General features: G+C 41.5%; 1 protein-coding gene across 1 annotated transcript in view; it reads right to left on the bottom strand.

The window, feature by feature from the left end:
- Positions 1–20830, bottom strand: part of LOC145393007 (uncharacterized) — a 75171-nt gene that overhangs the window by 13520 nt on the left and 40821 nt on the right. The window contains exons 7-10 of the mRNA XM_080267324.1: positions 18097–18271; positions 11666–11845; positions 2336–2551; positions 1173–1484 (exon numbers count right to left, since the gene is read on the bottom strand). Of these exons, the coding sequence (XP_080123450.1) occupies positions 1173–1484; positions 2336–2551; positions 11666–11845; positions 18097–18271 (883 nt within the window). The remainder of the gene's footprint in view (positions 1–1172; positions 1485–2335; positions 2552–11665; positions 11846–18096; positions 18272–20830) is intronic.

Here is a 20830-nt window from a genome sequence, read left to right as displayed (position 1 = left end):
CCTCCCACTTGCTTTCCACATGACCCCAGGACGTAAGCCAGCCTCACCAAAGGCTAATAATACAATTAGTAAGAACTCCAGAGTGACAAAACGATCAAGTTATGACAGCAGAGAAAATTGTGTTACTGGACAAGCTAAGAAACGACCGTGCGAGTGTTTGCTATCACCAGTTAATGCATCTTTTTATTTTGTACTGTTTTGTTAATAAATGTGTAGATAATTGTGTATTACAGTACGGTGTTTACGTTTTTCCTTCATAATGGAGTATGTTCTTTCAATCTTGTAAGAAGGTATTTCGGGATGAGTATGGAGGTTTCGGGACAATTCGCAGTCACAACAAACACAAAACAATTCGCCTTCATTAATGAAGATAGCTATGTGTGACGCTAGAATATAATTCAAAGGCGACTACAACGAGGAAGAAACAAGTTAATTATTGACTAAAGGTGCAACTAATAAATAATATCCAGAACCTACGCTACTGAACATAGATTTTGCTGGATCCCCCTGAAATATAGTTATTAAAGTATTGATTAATTAATAATAAGTATATTGATGAAAGTTTTGATTAGTATATTTATAGAATGGTGGGGAATCGTCCAGGGTGCGAATTGTTCTGAAGGGAATCGTCCATGTTTTGACGGGGAATTGTCTGACGGCGAATTGTCTCGCAGTAAGTATGGACATGGACTGTGTGATGGGCAGCATGGTGGACACAAGTGCAAGTTTTCAATTGTTAATAGAGTATTCGCGGAATTGACTTTTCGCGGGGGTTACAAGAACCTAACTACCGCGAAATATGCGGGATTACTGTACTAATATCCTATCACTTACTCTCATAACATTCATGACATTCCACCCGTTTCTCTCCACCCAACACGCCCACATCACCAATGATGTATTTTTCATTTTAAGCAATCAACCACAAAATTATTTCACTGAACTTAGAAAGGATTGCTAGTTGTGGAGGAGTTATATAGTCTATAATAAACCCTCCAGCTGAGAGAGAGAGAGAGAGAGAGAGAGAGATTCAAGCAGTTAAAGGGTTAAAGAAGGAAACGGCACATACTGTACTTCAAATATACTACATAAAACTTATAACAGCTGTTATTCATTATTAACAGATATGAAAAAAAAGGAGCAAAATAACTATATAGTCTCAAGAAACTTACTGGCATGATCAACTGAATTTTGACAACCCATTTCAGCAATCTTCTTGGCCAAGTTCAGCTGCTGTCTCTTCTTGGCACGTCGTGACCGAATGAGGTTGGCCAGCATGTCAGTGCGTGCAGACCCCCCAGAAGCTGGCACATCCTCGCCAGACTCTTTGGTTACTGAAGGTACATCTAATGAGTCTAGTTCCCCTTCTGTGGTGGTACTTGCTGCCTCAATCAGTGACTCAGCCATGCTAACATCCATACTCTCTAGGCCTTCATTTCCACTCTTTCCCTCCATCACAATAATTGGTGCCATGTTGTTCCCATCTGGAATACACAAAATACTTCATATTAGAATGGACTGGGGTCTGAATTGAAAATTTAAACTAACAAGTCAAAAACATGTTTGGATACCATTTTACATTTACCCATTAAGTGGAAGTTATGCAGGACAGTTCTATCAGCACATATGAATACCCTTACAACCAAATGGTTAAAAGCCATCCTTAATAATGTCATCATGAATTATGGTATAGGCTCAGAACTTTTAATCTGGTTGTCAAATTCTAGTCTCTCTGACCTCCACTGCTGTAGGTATTAGGAGGCTGCTTGCAGTAAATGTTCTGAGCAGTGGAACTTCCAAAATCCAGCATCCAATACATAAAAAAGAATCCAAAATGTGTTTTTGGTCTTTTCCTTGCTTACTGCAATATGCCAGGTAGCATTATTCCACCCATATCAAGAACAGTCTACATACATATTACTAGCTGCTATAAAGCATGGAAAATGAAAAAGTTACATGAGATGAATAAACAAGCAGGGCATGCAGTTAGCTTGAAACACTACTATCCTTTCAACATCAAAAAGATTCTTACTTAAATGCAACCAGAAAATTGGAAAAATGGAAGGCTGGAGACATCTTTATGGCCTATCACCACCGACTGATGGGTGACAGCTGCACTTCACCCTAAATTACAACAAAATACTAATTCATGCAGTTCAGCATGATATGGTTGTGAGATGTTTCAAGTCTGCTTTGGCAACCAGCATTATATAAAACACACAAAACTGTATGAGTGAATGAAGTAGTTTTCCTCAGCTTTCTGTCACCATATTATAACAGCAAGCAAGTACAAGAGAAGAGAGAGAGAGACAGCAGAATAGAAGACTGAACTGACCTGCACTAATCTCACTATTGATTAGCTCAATGCTGGAAAGGAGTGTAGCATGGTGGTCAGTAGATGGTGAGGTGAAGGTGGATGATGGTGCAGTGGGGTCCAGGGTGACAGGGGTGGGGGCCGAGGAGGCAGAGGCAGTGAGAGGCAGCAACTGGTCCACTGCCAGGTCTTTCTCTCCCAGCAGGGTGATGTAATCCAACTGAGCTGTGTCTGTGGCTGTACCAAATAAAATAAAAATAATGCTAGAGTCCACAGCACTTCTTACCATATTTGCTGGCATATAAGGCGGCTCTTTGAACCTCATAAAAAAGAAACTATGCCCATATTGGGGGTCGTCCTAAACACCATGTATAAAATCCAAGCTTCTACATCCAGTGGTTATGGGATCCACAGGCATGATAGGGAACATCACCAAACACTCACTTTGAACCTTGTTTCCAGTTGAAATTATTAACATCATCATCAAACACAACTTGTTTTCCATATGAAGGCAAATTCCTATAAAAAATATCTCCATGGATACAGCCATGAGGACAAAAGAAAGGTAAGTAACCTGCTGAGCCCAAGCCATGAACACCATTGTGTGTCTCGGTCTGAGTGCGACTGGCTGGATTGTTTACCACTGAGTACAGGGTTGCCAGATCTGTGGCTGGGCTCATTACCAAAAGAGATAAACAACAATGACATTGCTGTTATTCCTGGTAGATTAACTTCAGTCCTACAACCAGTCAATGTCTGTCTGAAAAAACCATTCAAAGACTGCATACATGAGCAATGGAATGAGTGGATGATCAATGATATACAGTCTGGCTAAGCTGTGATTTTATTATCAAGGCATCCAATGATATTTCTGTGGAAACAGTCATCAACCCTTTAAGAAATGTAGAATATCCAATTCAGTGGATGGCAAAGAAGACGACATTTTGTGGACGAATAAGGAAGAGGAAGCTGATGCCGAAGGTACACCTTAGAATTCAAGGTCTGATCCTTACGACAAAGAACTGCAAACTTTAACCCAGGATGAAGTTGATGAACTGATGATGTCAGATGTGGACGATACTGATTCTGAAGGTTTTTAATCAATGACAGTTGATGTGATGACTTTAATCAAATGTAACTTTCCATTAACCTATTGCATAAAACCCACAGTAACATGATTTTAAGTTTTTAACACAGTATGAGTTTATACTCGAATATTAAATGTATCACCCACTTTGATATCAGAGGTGGCACATGCAGCCTAGACAGCCTGTAAAACCCATGGAAGAAGCTGGTTTCAAGTAAAACCTAACCAAAAGCTGTGTTGCTTACCAACATGTTAATAGTATTACTTCACTGTTCAGTGGGAAGTGGTAAAGGACTGGGGTAACTAGGGCAGCAAGCTCCCAGTGTCTAAAGGGCTGGGGCTTATCTTATGCACAGAGTACAGTAACCCTTCTAAGACCCGGATGACCAAGATCCGGTCACCCCAAGTCCTGGACATTTTAGGCTTGGGTCCATTAGTCCAAGTCTCGGATATTCCCTAGGATATCAGGACAAAAGGCCATCCGGACAAACGTCCGAAACAATCTGGAACCCCCCCCCCCCCAAAAAAAAAAGCGGATATGCATTCATCCCTACTCTTTAAATTTGCTGCATGGTGACGAACATCTGTGTTTTGGCATGTAGTTCTGGCAACGTCCGCTAGAGCACCCCTGCAACATCCCCACTTCCTGCCTACCTACTGAACAGAATGTGCAGTGTTAAAAAATTATAATTCACAGTGCAAAGGATTAGATGCAGCACAACACTGGATTACTGTACATGCTTCAAGTGCACCTTCACCACTGCAAAAGCCATAGAGGAGGCAGGTTAATCTTTGCGACAGCCATGGATGTCGAAAGAACCCTGTACACTGCTAAATATTTTCCTTAGTCACTTCTAATTTCTCATTCTCTGGTTCCTTTTCATTTATTTAATGGTTTCTGTCCCTTATTTGTGTGAACAGGGTCTTAACCTGCCGCGTGCCGGCTATTTTTAACCCTATGGGTCACCCCAGTGCCGGACATTTTTTTTTTTTTTTTTTTTTTTTTTGCCTAATATGAGAGATTTTGATGTGGAAACAACGAATTTTGCCATTAAAATGCTCAACGAGACTTGGAAATGAGTTTTATTGAGTCCTGCATACTCGTATACAGGTATAGCCGCTCTCTCACGCTCACCACGTACGTGAAAAAGCCGTTTTCTATGAAAGGTATACAGTAATCACTCTAATATCCGGACGCCCAATATCCGAACATCCCCACTATCCGAACATAAGAATGTTTCATACTGTACTTTTTTCCATGCTATACTTACCTCATTTCACTCTTTAATGTCCTTTATTGGTGTGAATAGGGTGTTAGGAGCTATGCATGTGCAGTAGGAAGGTGTTTTTCTGAGTTAGGCTAGGTTAGGGTCCATAAGTACCAGTCCAGGAACCAGTCACCAGAATGTTTATTATTGTATGAACCTACTTCTAAACCCTCATTTTATGTTTCTTTTGCATTTATTTCAGTTATTTATGTGCCTTATTGGTGTGATTTGGGTCTTAAATAGGTGCTATGCATATCCAGAGGGAGTTGTATAGGTGTTTCTCTGAGTTAGGGTCCATAAGTACAAGTCCATAAGCTGGGGCCCAATATCCGGACAGAACCAATATCCGGACCTACCTATGGCTCTATTACGTCGGATATTGGAGTGATTACTGTACTCAGATATTTAGGCTGGGAAGGTATAGCAATGTTCAGTACACTTTTCTGATTACTTATTACTTCAGCATATATCACAATTTGTGTGTCTTTCTCACTGTGAATGCATTATCTTACGCTTACTTGAAGATAGGTACAACCTGCCTTCACTACGTACAATCCTGGCACTTACAAGAAGATATTTACGACTTGACTTCACTATATAATGCTTACACTTACAAGAAAATATTTACAACTTACATCCATCCATCCATCCATCATCCAATTCTACGTTGCCCCATGAGGAGCGTAGAAGCCCGGGGCTAGGCAATTTGGTCCTGACATTTAAGATGAGAGTGACCAGCCTCACTCATCCCTGAGTGGCATTACATGAGCAATAACCCCAGCCACCCCTTGGATATAAACCTTCACCAGCTCAATCCGATTGGAGTGCTGTAATTACCCACTAAACCACCAGGCGCCATAATTTGGTTACATGGTTACCACCCAGCGTAGTAAATGGTTTCCTGGTGTACAGGAAACCATTAGGGTTGTCACTCAGTGTAGAGTCACCCATAGGCAGAAGGAAGAGGAAAGAATGAAGGAAAGAAAGACAAAAGAAGGAGTGTAAAGTCACCCGTAGGCAGAAGGACGAGGAAAGAATGAAGTAAAGAAAGACAGAAGAGGAAGGAAGGAATGGAGAGAGGAGATGAAAGGGCAGACACTCGAGAGTAGCACTACATCGAGTGAGTGGATGGTGAGCACCCCCATTGGGGTAGGCGGTGGCTCAATCGGTAGAGAGGTGGCCTGCAGTCCTGACGGACCCAGGTTCGAATCCCGGCTGGGGCAGGGAACAGTTTAAGGATTTGAATTTCATCAAATCAGGCTTTATTGATCTACCAGAAGACCCGCCGACATGTCGTAAAAATACCCCCGCTAATACCAATATACCAGTCCTGTATGAGACAGCCCTAGCATGTATTCAATATGGACGGTGGGTGTTAGCGCCGAAGTGGTGACATGTAGAGGTGTATGGTACGCAGGAGGACTGCTGGGCCTTGATAGCAGGCTGTGAAGCCTATGCCCAGAGTCGGACACATAAAAAAAAAAAAAAAAATCTACCAACAAATTTACATGAAAATATTTACAAAATACCTTCACTATGCACAGCACTGGGTAAGGCACACAGGCAGAGTGAGAATGAGGGAGGAAGCGAGTGAGTGTATGGCCTTGACAGCCTGGGAGATGGTAGAGGAACAGTTACCTTACATGCCTGCCAATTTTTACCCGTAAATCTTGAAAAATGTTTAAAACGTTTTAAAACAGCACTGGCACTGGCCGCGGAGGGTTAAATAGGTGCTGTGCATGTCCGGTGGGGAGTTATTCAGGTGGTTTTCAAAGTAGATTCAGTTGGAGTCTATAAGTACCTGTCCTGGGGCCTTTAGCCCTAGTCCCGGATGTTACTTGGGTTCTATTACGCTGGATACTAGAGGGGATGCTGTATACATCTAAACCCACATTTTGTATGGAAATATTGGGAGTAGTCTTATACCCTGACAAATACGGTAACTCCTTTAACCCCTAAAAGACAGGTGTCAGCATATGCTGTCAGGGTAATGAGGCCAAAAAGACGGGTGTCTGCGTATGCAGTCACGACATTTTACAAATGAGCGCGAGCATTGAGGTAGTGTTCCATGTTCTGTGGAGTAGGATGACAATAACAAACCCCCACCACCATCGTCACACCATATCGCACCTACATACCCCGTGACTCACTCAGTCTTTGTACGGCATTGTGACAGTGAAGATGTCGCGCTCTTGCTTGATTTCCTCCTGCCGCTTGGCCCCCAAGGATTCAAGTGTACCTGGCCCATCCACATCCACACCAATCAAGATCACTCCAAGGGGCCATGCAAAGCCGCTCTGAAGAATTACTGACAGTGACAGTAGTGTACAGTGATGCGACAGTGATGTGAAATAGTGTAACAATAATATATTTTCATATGTACAAATATATTGGAAACATATTACTGTAAAACCTCACTATAATGGACTAACCGGGGCTAAGCCATTCCGAAAATAGTGAAATTCTGATAAAAGCGACATCCAGACTTCCCCCCGCTAACCCGGACTTTTTCCGATATATCAGACATTAGTCCGGATATCACCAGTAGCAGCCGTGACTCAGTGGGTTAGAGCGCTCCACTCTGACCAAAGAGTCGGAGAATTGAATCCACCCAAGGGTCGTTAGTAGACATCAGGAAGGGCATCCGGTCATAAAATGCTACACGCTCCAATCCACAAGTCCTCTACCCAGAGGTAACGCCTTAGCCCTTCAGGGATCCCTGGCGTAAAACCAAATTATTATTATTATTATAGTTAGGATCGCATCAACTTTCTTTCATTAGTACTGTTGCTTCATTACTTGTTACCCACCTCTTATCCAGCAATCTACATCCTCAAGATCCTGACCAACTCCAATGCCTAACCAATGCCCATCATCAAGGTCACGACAACCACCCAATGCCCACCCAACACCCATCATCAAGGTCACGACAACCATCCAATGCCCATCATCAAAGTCACGACAACCACCCAGTGCCTATCCAACACCCATCATCAAGGTCACGACAACCACCAAATGCCCATCCAATGCCCATCGTCAAGGTCATGACAACCACCCAATGCCCATTGTCAAGGTCATGACAACCACCCAATGCCCATTGTCAAGGTCATGACAACCACCCAATGCCCATCATCAAGGTCAAGACTACCCAACTGCCCTTCCAACACCCATCATCAAGGTCACAACAACCTACCCAAACATCCTCATTTTCCACCATCCTCCTAACCAAGCTGGAATGAGGTGAGGCAGTCCGGACTGCTTCTGGCATTATCAGACTTTTCCTGACATTAGAATTTAGTCCAGCAGGCTCCTCACATCAAACAGAAGAAAATTTCGGTATACTGAAGTCCGTTATATCGAGGTTTTACTGCACTCTCCGTAAAGGCCTCTGTGTAACAGATACACTGCGGTAACAGTGATGCACAGTAATGTACAGTGATGTAACAGTGACGTGAAAGTGTAATAATATTTCTATATGTACATATAATTTGCAAACGTATTACAGTACTCTCCTTAAGTGCCTCTGTGTAATAGATACACTGTGGTAACAGTGACGCACAGTAATGTACAGTGATGCTACAGCGATGTGAAACTGTGTTAGTATAATATATATTTTTATATGAACATATATATTTTGGAAACATATTGCTCTCTGTAAGTGCCTCTGTGTAACAGATACATTGCGATAACAGTGGTGTGATTTGTGATATTATCATCATTCATTATTATAATATGGAGTGTCCATTTTACTGGAAAAGTGTTATAAAATGGTTTTCCAAATGTATTTCACTGCAAGCGTGTGGTACAAGTATTGCAGCATCAATGCAGTGAAATATAACTATTGCAGTGATCACACAGTGAAAGTTTATTGTATCATATGTGGAATGCTGAAGAGTAATTATAATGTGAAAATCAGACTGCTTCAAGTTCCACATTGCAGTCATGGGAGCGAAAAACAGTGATTTTTGTACACTTCCTTCTAAGGTCACTGCCTGTCCAGTGAAAGTTCATGTAGTCTTCAACGCCACCTCACGTAAGACCTGAAAGTATGTGCCTTCCAACGGTACCTCATTTTTTACTCTAGCGTTACTCACTATGTTTTCATAAAGGTTTAATGTTTTGTTTACATTTGGCCAATTATGCCCGTCCTGAGCTTCTGGTACGCCATTCCGATGCCCGTTTATTAGGGATTAATCCAGCCATATATCCTTTATTAACCCTTGTCCTGCAAACCACATATGAGATGCAATGAGGATCTCCACATGCCAAGCTGCAAGCCTCAAATGAGGTACAATTTACACTGGTTATAAAACACTGCCTTAGGAGAGGTAAACTACCTTACAGAGAATCAACCAAGCAGGGGTTAATGGTAGTGGATAATTTTATTTAGGAGTGACGTTTTATACTGGAGAGGTTAAGCAGTGCCTTAATTTCAATATGAAAGGCCTCATAAGTTTCAAAAAATTGCTTGGAAGTTGCAGGGGCTGGCAGCAAAGGGTCCTCCCGGTTGCCATCAAGCGACTATGCCGGCAGCAACTGTCGCACATTCCATTCATGCTCGTCAGTGGAGAAGTGCAGGCGTGGCCTTATTCTTTGCCATTATCCATGGTCTCAGCACCAACCTGAATTCAGTTCATTTTTTCCTACAGTCCATATCCCCTCTTGCCCTGTTCCTTACAGAATCACAAATCTCTCCCTCTACTGAAATATCCCCATTTTGTTTCCCTGGTTACCATCTCCTCACAGACTTCCATAACAAGGGTGGCACCTGCTGTTATATAAAATCAGGATATGCAGCTGACACTTTTAAACTTCACTTCAACCGATTTTGATTACTCACTGTATAAACTAAATTATCTAAATATTACCAAATATATCTGTGTGGTCTATCACTCCCCAAATGCTTCTTCAGAACCCAGTGCATCTGACTCCACATCCACACAGTTGAGTAACCTTAACCTTGTCCTTACCACCAAAATGACCATTTTGGGTGATTTTAACGTACATAATATTGAAAGGTTATTGCATTCTGCCAGGACTGACAATGCTGGTCTAGAGTGGGGGCTGGTTGCAGAATCGTTTAATCTCACGCAGTTGGTAAAGCAACCAACCAGAATACCACATAATCCTGACCATAATGCCCTTCTCTTGGATCTATTCCTGACAAATAATCCAGATCAATACAGGATAGAAGTACTGTCACCACTTGGATCCTCTGACCACAAACTCATCAAAGCCTCATTAGTTAGCCCCCCCAAACCTCCCCGTTCTGAACCTGACAGGATGACCCGATAGCATTTTGATAGGGTAAACTGGGATGGATTTAGAAATCATCTTGCTGACATTCCATGGCAGTCTTTCTCCTCTAGTGATGTCAGTTCTACCCAGTCCCACATTAATGACTTAAAACTAGAGGTATGGATTTATTCATACCACGTCAACAATTCACTAAAAGATCGAACTCTCCTACATGATTTGATAGCAACTGTGCCAGAGCAACGGCCCAAAAGTTATTAGCATACAACTCTTACTTAAAATCAAAATCATCTGAATCACTCTCTCAATTTAAAATTGCTAGAAACCATGCAAAAACTGTAATAAATCTCGCTAAATTAAACTTTCTTCAAAACCAAGCATCTACACTACTTAACAACCCTAATGAAAATAGAATATTCTGGTCAACTCTCAATTCTTTCAATAATAACTTTAACAAGTCATCATCCATTCCCCCACCAAACTATTCAGATGGCAACATTACAGACGATGCGTGGGAACGTGAATATCTTTGCCAGTACATTTGCCAGAAATTCTACCGTTGAGGAAGTCAGCCAGAACGTGCCAGTGCTAGAACTTGACTTTCCTGAAATTGTTCCACTTAAAATACATACAAGATACGTAAACTCCATCCTACACAATTTCCCAACCAACAAAGCTCCAGGCCCAGATGGAATTTCTCCAATCGTTTTGAAAAAATGTTCCCCAGAACTTGCCTCTGTTGTAGCTAAATTATTCAGACTATGCATACGTACTTCTTCATTCCCTAATTCATGGAAAGAAGCCAATATCCACCCAATTCCAAAGAAAGGAAGTTCCTCTCACCCCTCTGATTACAAACCAATAGCTGTCATATCTTCTCTTGGTAAAGTATTTGAAATTTTAATTAATAAGCATATAGTTAAACATCTTGAATCCAACAATTTAATTAGTGATAGACAATATGGTTTTCGCCTTGAAAGATCCACCACTGACATACTCAATCTCCTGATTCATACGATCCATCGATCAACTGACCAACACAGAGAAACTCATGCAGCAGCGCTTGAGATTTCTAAAGCTTTCGACAGTGTATGGCACCGTTCTCTGCTATCCAAACTCCCTAGCTATGGACTAACATCTTTTGTTCCTCTGCTTTCCTCATATCTCAGCGACAGAAAAATAAAAGTACAGTATATGATGTATATTCCAACTTCCACTCAGTTAACACCGGCATGCCACAGGGGCACCAACCTTGTTCCTGGTTCATATTAGTGATCTCTTATCTGTCACCCACAATCTTATCTATTCATATGCAGATGACTCAACACTTCAGAGTTCATTCACACTCAAACACCCACTTACAACGTCTAATATGTCTAACTCTCTACTCAGTACAGCCATCTCCATAAAGCAAGACTTGTCTATGATCAATGAATGGGGACAAAACAACCTTGTCTCATTTAATGCTAGTCAAACCATATACTGTATACAGTGTACACTTGTGAATATACCTTTTTCAATAAATCAAAGGTCTTTATACTCTAGAAAATACTTGTGGCTGCCCACCAGTGAGATGATCGTCAGTAAAAGAGATTCCTCTAAATTGAGCCATGCAAACCTGTCTAGTCCAGCCTCCAGGACGAATGGGGATATTTGAAGGTAATTTTGAGACAAAAAAAAGTGCGTCTTATACCCCATGAAATACGGTGTATATATAATGACGATATAATAAAAACTTACTGAGAATAGTGTGGTTTTTCAGCATATGCTGTCGGAGGTTGAACTTGGAATTGTAACTCTTGTCGCATGTGTCAATAGGGCAGTGGTAGGCAACCTTGTTATTAGCATCTTTGGTCTTGCCCTCATGTTTCTTCAAATGCACATATAAGCTGCTCTTTGCAGTAAACTTGGCATTACAATCTGAAAAAAATCAAGGTCCAATTACAGGCTTAAACCATCATACAATAGTAACTTACATGCAACTGTATACTGTGCCAACCACTCAACATAAGGTGAGTCTTACTCTGGTAATACCTGCTTTTACTCCACCTGGCATACAACAAAAAGCATTTTTTTCTTCAATGAAAACTTGTCATAAAACAGCATGAAATATCACATACAGCAATTTTTAATCTATACTTTATCAGAAAATGGGAAAACACCTAACTGCAGCATCACAGTCATGTTCTGTTCCTACTAAAAAAACATTTCTGCCCTCTCTGTACTTAAAAAACTATCTTCTCACTCACTGTCCCAAACCTAAAAGGGATGAACAGGAAAAAACAACGAGGCTGTTTATTCTGTTTGCAGACTTGTATGAAAAGAAGTTATGATGCACCAAATAAACTATCTCATCCTACAGTAGGAAAGATAGCCAACTAATTTTAATCTTTAGCCACATACAATAGAATAGGGATAATGAAACTGGAAAATAAAGTCAACTCAAGACTCTTACAACATCAATGTTAATACTGTAATACACAGTACAATAGAGTATCTAAGTCCCACACCCATATATTTATGTTGTTTTCTTGTGGCACCTTTATTCAAACCTTTGTTTCATATCATGGCCTGCATGGATAATTATCTTCCCTAAGTCACTCTACTCTCAACTTTCTTTAACATTCACCTCCATATCACCACTGACCAAAGCACCCATAGTCCTCCACCAATAGAAACCAATCCTCTTTCACCAGCACACCACACTCTGCATCACTCCCTTTCTCAACAAACATTTTATTCATATTTACTTTTACTTTCAGACCTTGCTGTTCACATAATCATAAAATTCTGAAAGATGTAATCCACTAATGGCAGGAAGCAAAGCATTACGTATACACCCCATACATCAGGCTGAAACATTCCATCTCTAATCACTTAGGGAAACTTCACTCCTATTTCTTTAACTCATGTCATGACCTCTCTTATGACCCAATTCACAAACAAAACATGCACAGCTTTTACCTGTCTACCACCCCCACCCAAACAAAGTAATGCATGCTTATCAATGTTTGGTTTGTGAATGGTGACCACTTTTGTACAATCATGGTGATATCTCACTTTTACAATGATACTAAATCATTCATCTATCTACTTTTTTAATCTACCACATGTTTCACAACCATCATCTCAATCCTCTACTGCACTAAAGGCTTTCTTTCATTATCATCATCATCATCATCTGGACCCCCCTTCCTACCCAAGGGCAGGGTGAGGAGTAGCAATGTCCAGACAGCCCAAAACTGCCAAATCCAATGGGCCATGCTTCCATTCACTCATCATTCAAGCCCACGGAATCCTTGCTCTATCTGATAATGACAAAAACATTCACCATGTTCTGTAGCTTCACATAAACGTATCTGACTGAGTCAATTCGGGTGCTGCCACGTTAAAAAGGGGCGCCAAAATCCCTGATCATGCACTTCTCCTCACAACATTCATCAAGCCAGCTCGATCTCTTGTCAGTTCCCTAGCCTCACCAACTTCCAAACCTCTCTTCCTCAAACACTCATCCACCACATCTCTCCACCTTCTCCTTGGCCTAACTCACCTCCTCCCTCCTTCAAATTCGCTCAGGTATACCTTCTTCACCACTCTATTGTTATCCATTCTTTCCACATGACCATACCATCTCAGTACACTCTCTTCGATTCTGGTGTCCACCGACTTCCTCACTCCGCATCTTTCACGAATCACATTATTTCGAATCCTATCCACCCTCTGTTCTCCGCATACATTCCTCAGCAGTCCCATCTCCACTGCTCTTACTCTTGACTTTTCATTTTCATGACACACCATAGTCTCACATCCATATGTTACAGTTGGCACTAACACTCCCTCATGTACGTCTTGTGCAGCTGCAACACTCAAGCCTCTGTTTCTTATCAAGGCTTTCATTCCACCAGCTACTTTTCTCCCTTGTGTCACTCTACTTTCCACTTCTTTTGCACATTTTCCTCTCTTTTCTATCACTGTACCCAGGAATTTGAACTCTCTCACCAATTCCAGTCTCTCTCCATCAGCTGTAACATCACACTGGGAGTCACGTTCTCTCTCAATAACCATCACTTTACTCTTTTCTACGCTTACACTCAAGGAACGATGCTCACAGACATCAGCAAAACTCTGCACTAGCCTACCAAGTTCTTGTCCGGTACTTGCAAGCAGTACTGCATCACCAGCATACAACAAATTTGAGATATTCCATCAATCACCATTTGTTACCAAAGCCATCCCTCTCTCCATTACTCGTGTTTTTACTTCTCTCATCACCCCATCCATATGTATATTGAACAACCATGGGGACATCACACAACCTTGTTGAATGCCCACACCAATCGTGAACCATTCACTTAGATGCCCAATAACCCTTACACATGCTTCACAACTATCATAAAATCTCTTGACAGCACCTTGCAGCTTACCATCTACACCATACATGCACAACACTTTCCACAATCCCTCTCTGTCTACTTTGTCATATGCTTTTTCCGGATCCATGAATGCCATAAACACCTTATGGTCCTTCTCACAAGCCTTCTCTGCTATCTGTCTCACTGCAAATATTTGATCCACAAATCCTCTGCCACTCCTAAAGCCACCCTGTTCATCACTCACCAGGATCTCTCTTAATTTTTCTATAATAATTCTTTCATATACCATCCCTACCACACTCAATAAACTTATGCCACGACAATTCTTGCACTCACTTAGCTCACAAGCCTTCTCTGCTATCTGTCTCACTGCAAATATTTGATCCACAAATCCTCTGCCACTCCTAAAGCCACCCTGTTCATCACTCACCAGGATCTCTCTTAATTTTTCTATAATAATTCTTTCATATACCATCCCTACCACACTCAATAAACTTATGCCACGACAATTCTTGCACTCATTTAGCTCACCTTTATTTTTGTACAGGGGTACGATCACAGCTTTTTTCCACTCTGCAGGCACAGTTTCACTCATCCATGCCTTCTTACATATCTCCAACAAGCACTTCATTCCACTCTCTCCACTACACTTAAGCACCTCTGCAAACACCTCATCAACCCAGCTGCTTTCCCATTTTTCAGCCACTTCACAGCACTCTTCACCTGTGTGAGTGTCATGTCTCCTGGTACTGCATTCCTTCTCTGCACACCCCCAAAACAAATCATGTTTACAGCTGCTCTGCTCTCTCTATCCCCATTCATCAGGCTTTCAAAATATTCTTTCCATCTGGTCCTTACTTCATCTCCATGGGTTAATAATCTACCACCTGCATCCTTCACACCATTCCATTTCTTTCCACTTTCACTTCTACATTTCCGCACCTCTTTCCAGAATAACTTTCTATTTTCAGAGTAGTTCTCATTCATTTTTCTTCCTATATCCTCGTTTACCTCCTCCTTTTTCCTCTTCAGTAGTCTCTTTACGTGCTTCTTGCTCTCAACATATTCAGTTCTTATTTCAACTGAACCCCTGTCCTGTAACCACTTTAGCCACTTCTTCCTCTTTTCCTCCACCGGTCTCTTCACCTCCTCATCCCACCATGCCGTACCTTTCTTTCTTGTTGTTACTCTTGCCACACCACACACCACTTTAGAATTCCTAACTAAGCAATCCCTATATGCATTCCACAGTCTGCCCAGATCCATTTCATTCAACTCAGTAATTCTAACTCATCCTCTACTTTGGTCCGGTATTCATCTGCCATTTCTTTGATCCTCAGCTCCTCAACTTTCAGTCTTTCTCCCTGACTGCTCCTCTCTCTCCTGATCCACCTTACTCCTCTCAGCTTGATCTTGCATACCACAAACATAAGATCTGACAAACCTCTATATCATCCTCTCACAGCCCTCATCAGAAAACATTCCCATCATTGACCTCTCTACGAGCACGTAATCAATCAGGCTTCTTTTAACCCGATCCCCATTCCCTCTATACCATGTATATTTATGTGCATCTTTGTGTTTGAAATATGAATTACAAATGCACAACCTCCTCTCCTGACACATATCCTTAAGTCAATTCCCATTATCATTTTCTCTTGGTACTCCATAACAACCCATTATGTCATCCTCAGGACCACTGCCTATTCTTCCATTCATATCCCCCATTATGATCATCCTGTAGCTCCTGGACATTTCTCCCACTACAGTACTTCATCCACCTCATCCTAAAATCTGCCTTTCTCTATCTCACTCCTGTCTTCACACTATGCATATGCTACAATCACTGCCACTTTCAACTTCTCAAACTTGGACTTAACATACATATACCTCGAGCTGACACATTTGTAGTCTCTCATTCCACTCTGCCACACCTCATTCATCAACAAAGCAACTCCTTCCTTGCATCTTCCTCGCCCATTCATTCCCGATCTTACACATTTCACACTCTCCCACTCCTCCACTTCACACTCTTTCATCTTTGTTTCACACAATGCCATCACAGCATATCTCGCACTCTTGAACACATTCCCTGTTTCCACCCTCTTGCTCTCCTCATCACACCTCTCACATTCCACATGGCCATGTGAAACTGCCCATTTGGTTGGGGCCCTGGGCAGGTATTGGGCCCTCCGAGGCTCTCTGAAACGACTGCCATGATTAAGTGATTTTGGATAGGGGAATCTGGGGGACACCTAACCCTGCCAAAAACCCTGGTTATATGGTTACCACCCAGCCTAGTACATGGTTTCCTGGCTACAGGGAACCATTTGGCTTGTCACTCGGTGTAGAGCTCATATGGCATCACTCTACACTGAGTGAGCGGATGATGGCACCCCCATCCACCTCTTTCTTTTTTTCACACCACATATACACACACACTCACACCTCACTTTACGATGAAAATGTGTCAAGTAAAAACCCATCATATAACAATACGTCATATAGTGAGGATGATATAGCAAGGGTTCAAAGGGGGTATCGATGGGCTAAGGCACATAACTTAAAATCTAAAAGTAAACTACCCTTTTAGATTTGCCCTTGGTGCCCTCAGTAGCACCATGCTAACTAGGGATGGGATCCTTGGCAGATATGATTTCCAAGTCACAAGTTTCAGTATTTCACCCGCAGAAAGTTATAACTTCATTTGGCAAGAGTAATTGTGTTTCAATGGCCTTCAAGCATGAAACAGAACAAAAGAGACCATCACAGTGAATGTGCCTAATGAGCAGCCATCTTGGCTAAAACATCTGATTGTCTGCTTGTACATGCGGCACCATGTATGCACAGGACTGTCACTGGTGGCCACCATGTTGATCGCATGGGTGAACTTCAATATTGTTATCGTGGAACTCGGCATTACTTTTAGTGTACTGTTCTATTGATTTACTGTATACCAAGACTTGACAATCTTTCTAACTATCCAAAGTCAGACCTCTTAATTCTGGAAGGTAGCCACATATAAATCACCTATACATCACCTTTTTCTCCGCAAACATGCGTTCCACTCATCCCACACTACTCTCACTCATATTCCTCTCTGCTTCATACTTTCACCTCATTCTTAGTCTCTCTCTCTCCTCTCTCACACATGCTCTCTTACTTAATCTCTCACCATCCATTCACTCCACATGGCCAAACAAATACTCCTCCTAACACTTTCCAGCATATCCACATCTACACCATAATGCTCCTTAACTTCCTCATTTATCTGCCTGTCTCTCCATGTAACTCCGTAAGCTCATCTCACTTTAACTCACTTCCACTCTTCCCAATCCTGGCTTGTGTCCTCTAAAGGTGGTTCAAGCTTCACTTTCACATAATATAACCTTCCATAATTCCACCGTACAGTATTTACATTGTCATCTGCTTTTCCTACATTCAGATACATCATAAATGTTTTGCAGTCCTCCTCACATACTTTCTGTACTCACTGTATAATGCAAATACGTGATCCATACATCCCCTACCACTAAACCCCCATACAATTCATCACTCTCCAGACATCTGATATTTGCCTTATATCCTATTCTATCATCTTCCACATACCGTTCCTACATCAATCATGCTTATTTCATGATTCACTTTGCTAAAAACATATTTCTACTGTACCCATGTTGAAATGTTTTCATCATATAATCAATCTCACCAACAACCTGGTTTTTGACAATGCACCCTAATCACTGAGTGGGGAATACCAGTAGAGTATACATAATGATTAAGTGTAAGTGTACTCACTTTCAATTGGACACTGAAAGTTTCTAACCCCAGTGTGAATGAGGAGGTGGCCTTTAAGATGCTCAGACCGCAGGAAAGACTTCTGGCAGATGGGGCACATAAATTTGCGATCATTAGTATGTTTTCGCTGGTGTCGGCTCAGCTTACTCGCACTTTGAAAAGACCAATTGCATCCCTGAAAGAAAGCAAAAGACAAAGAAAGAAAACTTTAATCGTCAGGTATATAAATGCTTTGTTATGTTGCTATTAAAAAAAAAAAAAAAAAAAAAAAAAAAAAAAAAATGCAATTACTAGAACAATGGACTTCGGAAGAGATTGGACTGGGTGACACTGCGGAACAAAATGTGATGGCAGTATTGGTGGAAAGCATACAAAACTGCACTGAAAGAATCCTGCTGGTAATGTTACATGACAGTACAGAATGGAAGATGACAAGAAGAAAATAGGAAAAAGTAGGAGGAAATGAAAAAAAGGATGAAAAATGAAAAAATAACTAACACGGAAGATATGAATGCACATGCTGGACTAATGGGAGAAAGAGCATGGTAGAATGGCTGATTACTGAAACAGTCTGAAGAGGATATGAGACTAGAAAATCTGCATGTGACAACAGGAGGAGGAGAGTTACATGGAATGGACAAGGAAAACCTTTAGTCAGCGACAATTATACATCAGTAAATGAAGCAGTGAATAAAGAAGTGATTGTTATAATGACAGATGATGAGAAAGAAACGATATAAAAAGGGACCATCATCATCATTCCGACCTCCTTTCCCACCTAGGACAGGATGAGAGTGGCAAAGTCAAGGCAGTCAAAGTTTGCCCCTGCTTCCATTCACTCATTATTCAAGCTCCTGGAATCCTGGCTCCATCTGACAGGCCAAAAAAATTTCACCACATTCTGTAGCTTCACATGTACCTACTTGATAGAGCCAATTTGAATGCTGTCATGTTAAAAAGGGGTGCCAAATACCTGGTCATGCACTTCTCTGTACAAAACTCATCCAGCCAGCTCGATCTCTTCTCAGTCCCTTAGCCTCACCAACTTCCATACCCCTCTTCCTCACACACTCATCCACCATATCCCTCCACCTTCTTCTTGGCCTACCACGCCTCCTCCCTCCTTCAAATTCGCTTAGATATGCCTTTTCCACCACTCTATTGTTATCCATTCTCTCCACATGACCATACCATCTCAGTACACTCTTCAATTCTGGTGTCCACCAACTTCCTCACTGTGCATCTTTTACAAATCAGTATCCTATCCACACTCTGAACAACTCATATATTCCTCAGCACTCCTATCTCCACTGCTCTAACTCCTGACTTTTCATTTTCATGACACACCATAGTCTCACATCCGTATGGTAAAGTTGGCACTAACACTCCTTCATGTAAGCCTAATGCAGCTGCAACACTCAAGCCAATGTTTCTTATCAAGGCCTTCATTGCACCAACAACTTTCCTTCCTTGAGTCACTCTACCTTCCACTTCTTTTGCACATGTTCCTCTCATTTCTATCACTGTAATCAGGTATTTGAACCCTCTCACCAATTCCAGTCTCTCTCCACTCACTGTAATATCACACTGCGAATCACCTTCTCTCTCAATAACCATCACTTTACTCTTTTCTACATTTACTCTCCTGGCATGACACCCACAGACATCTACAAAACTCTGCACTAGTCTACCAAGCTCTCGTCCAGTATCTGCACGTAGCACTACGGTACATCATCAGCATACAACAAATTTGAGATATTTCATCCATCACCATTCATTACCAATGCTATCCCTCTCCCATTACTCGTGTTATCATTTTTTTCATCATCCCATCCATATATATATTGAACAACCGAAAGGGCATCACATAACCTTGTCACACACCCACAGTGATCGTGAACTATTCATTTAGACGCCCATTTATTCTTATACATGTTTGACTACCATCATAAAAACTTTTGGTGGCACCTAGCAGCATACCATCTGCACTGAACATGCGCAAAACCTTCCACAAACCTTCTCTGTCTACTTTATTGTATGCTTTTTCCAGATCTATAAATGCCAAAAACATCTTATAGTCCTTCTCACAAGCCTTCTCCACTCTGTCTCACTGCAAATATTTCATCCATACATCCTCTACCACTCCTGATGCCACCCTCTTCGTCACTCACTAGAACTTCTGATATCTCTCTTACTTTATAATAATTCTTCCATATGCCTTCCCTACAACACTCAACAGACTTATGCCATGATAATTCTTGCACTAACTTCGTTCACCTTTATTTTTGTACAGGGGTACAACCACTGCCTTTTCCACTCTACTGACACAGTTTCAATCATCCATGCCTTCTTACATATCTACATCAAGCATTTCATTCCACTCTCTCCACTACACTTAATCTCTGCATTCACCTCAGCAACTCCAGCTGCTCTCCCATTTTTCAGCCGCTTCACACCATTCTTCACCTCTGCGAGTGTGACGTTTCCTGGCACTGCATGCCTTCTGTACACCCCCAAAACCAATCATGTTAACAGTCACTTTGATCTCTCCATTCCCATTCATCAGACTTTCAAAACATTCGTTCCATCTTGTCCTTACTTCATCCCCATGGGTTAATAATCTACCACTTACATCCTTCACACTTTCACATTTCTTCCTGTTGTCACTTCTACATTTCTGCACCTCTTTCCAGAAAAACTTCCTATTTTCAGGGCAATTCGAGTTCATTTGTCT

This window comes from Coenobita brevimanus, chromosome 23, assembly GCF_032717465.1.
Source record: "Coenobita brevimanus isolate Jiangsu-jjx chromosome 23, ASM3271746v2, whole genome shotgun sequence".
Classification (NCBI taxonomy): Eukaryota; Metazoa; Arthropoda; class Malacostraca; order Decapoda; family Coenobitidae; genus Coenobita; species Coenobita brevimanus.
The sequence above is the reverse complement of the archived record's forward strand: the minus strand, read 5'-3'. Positions and strand labels throughout refer to the sequence as shown.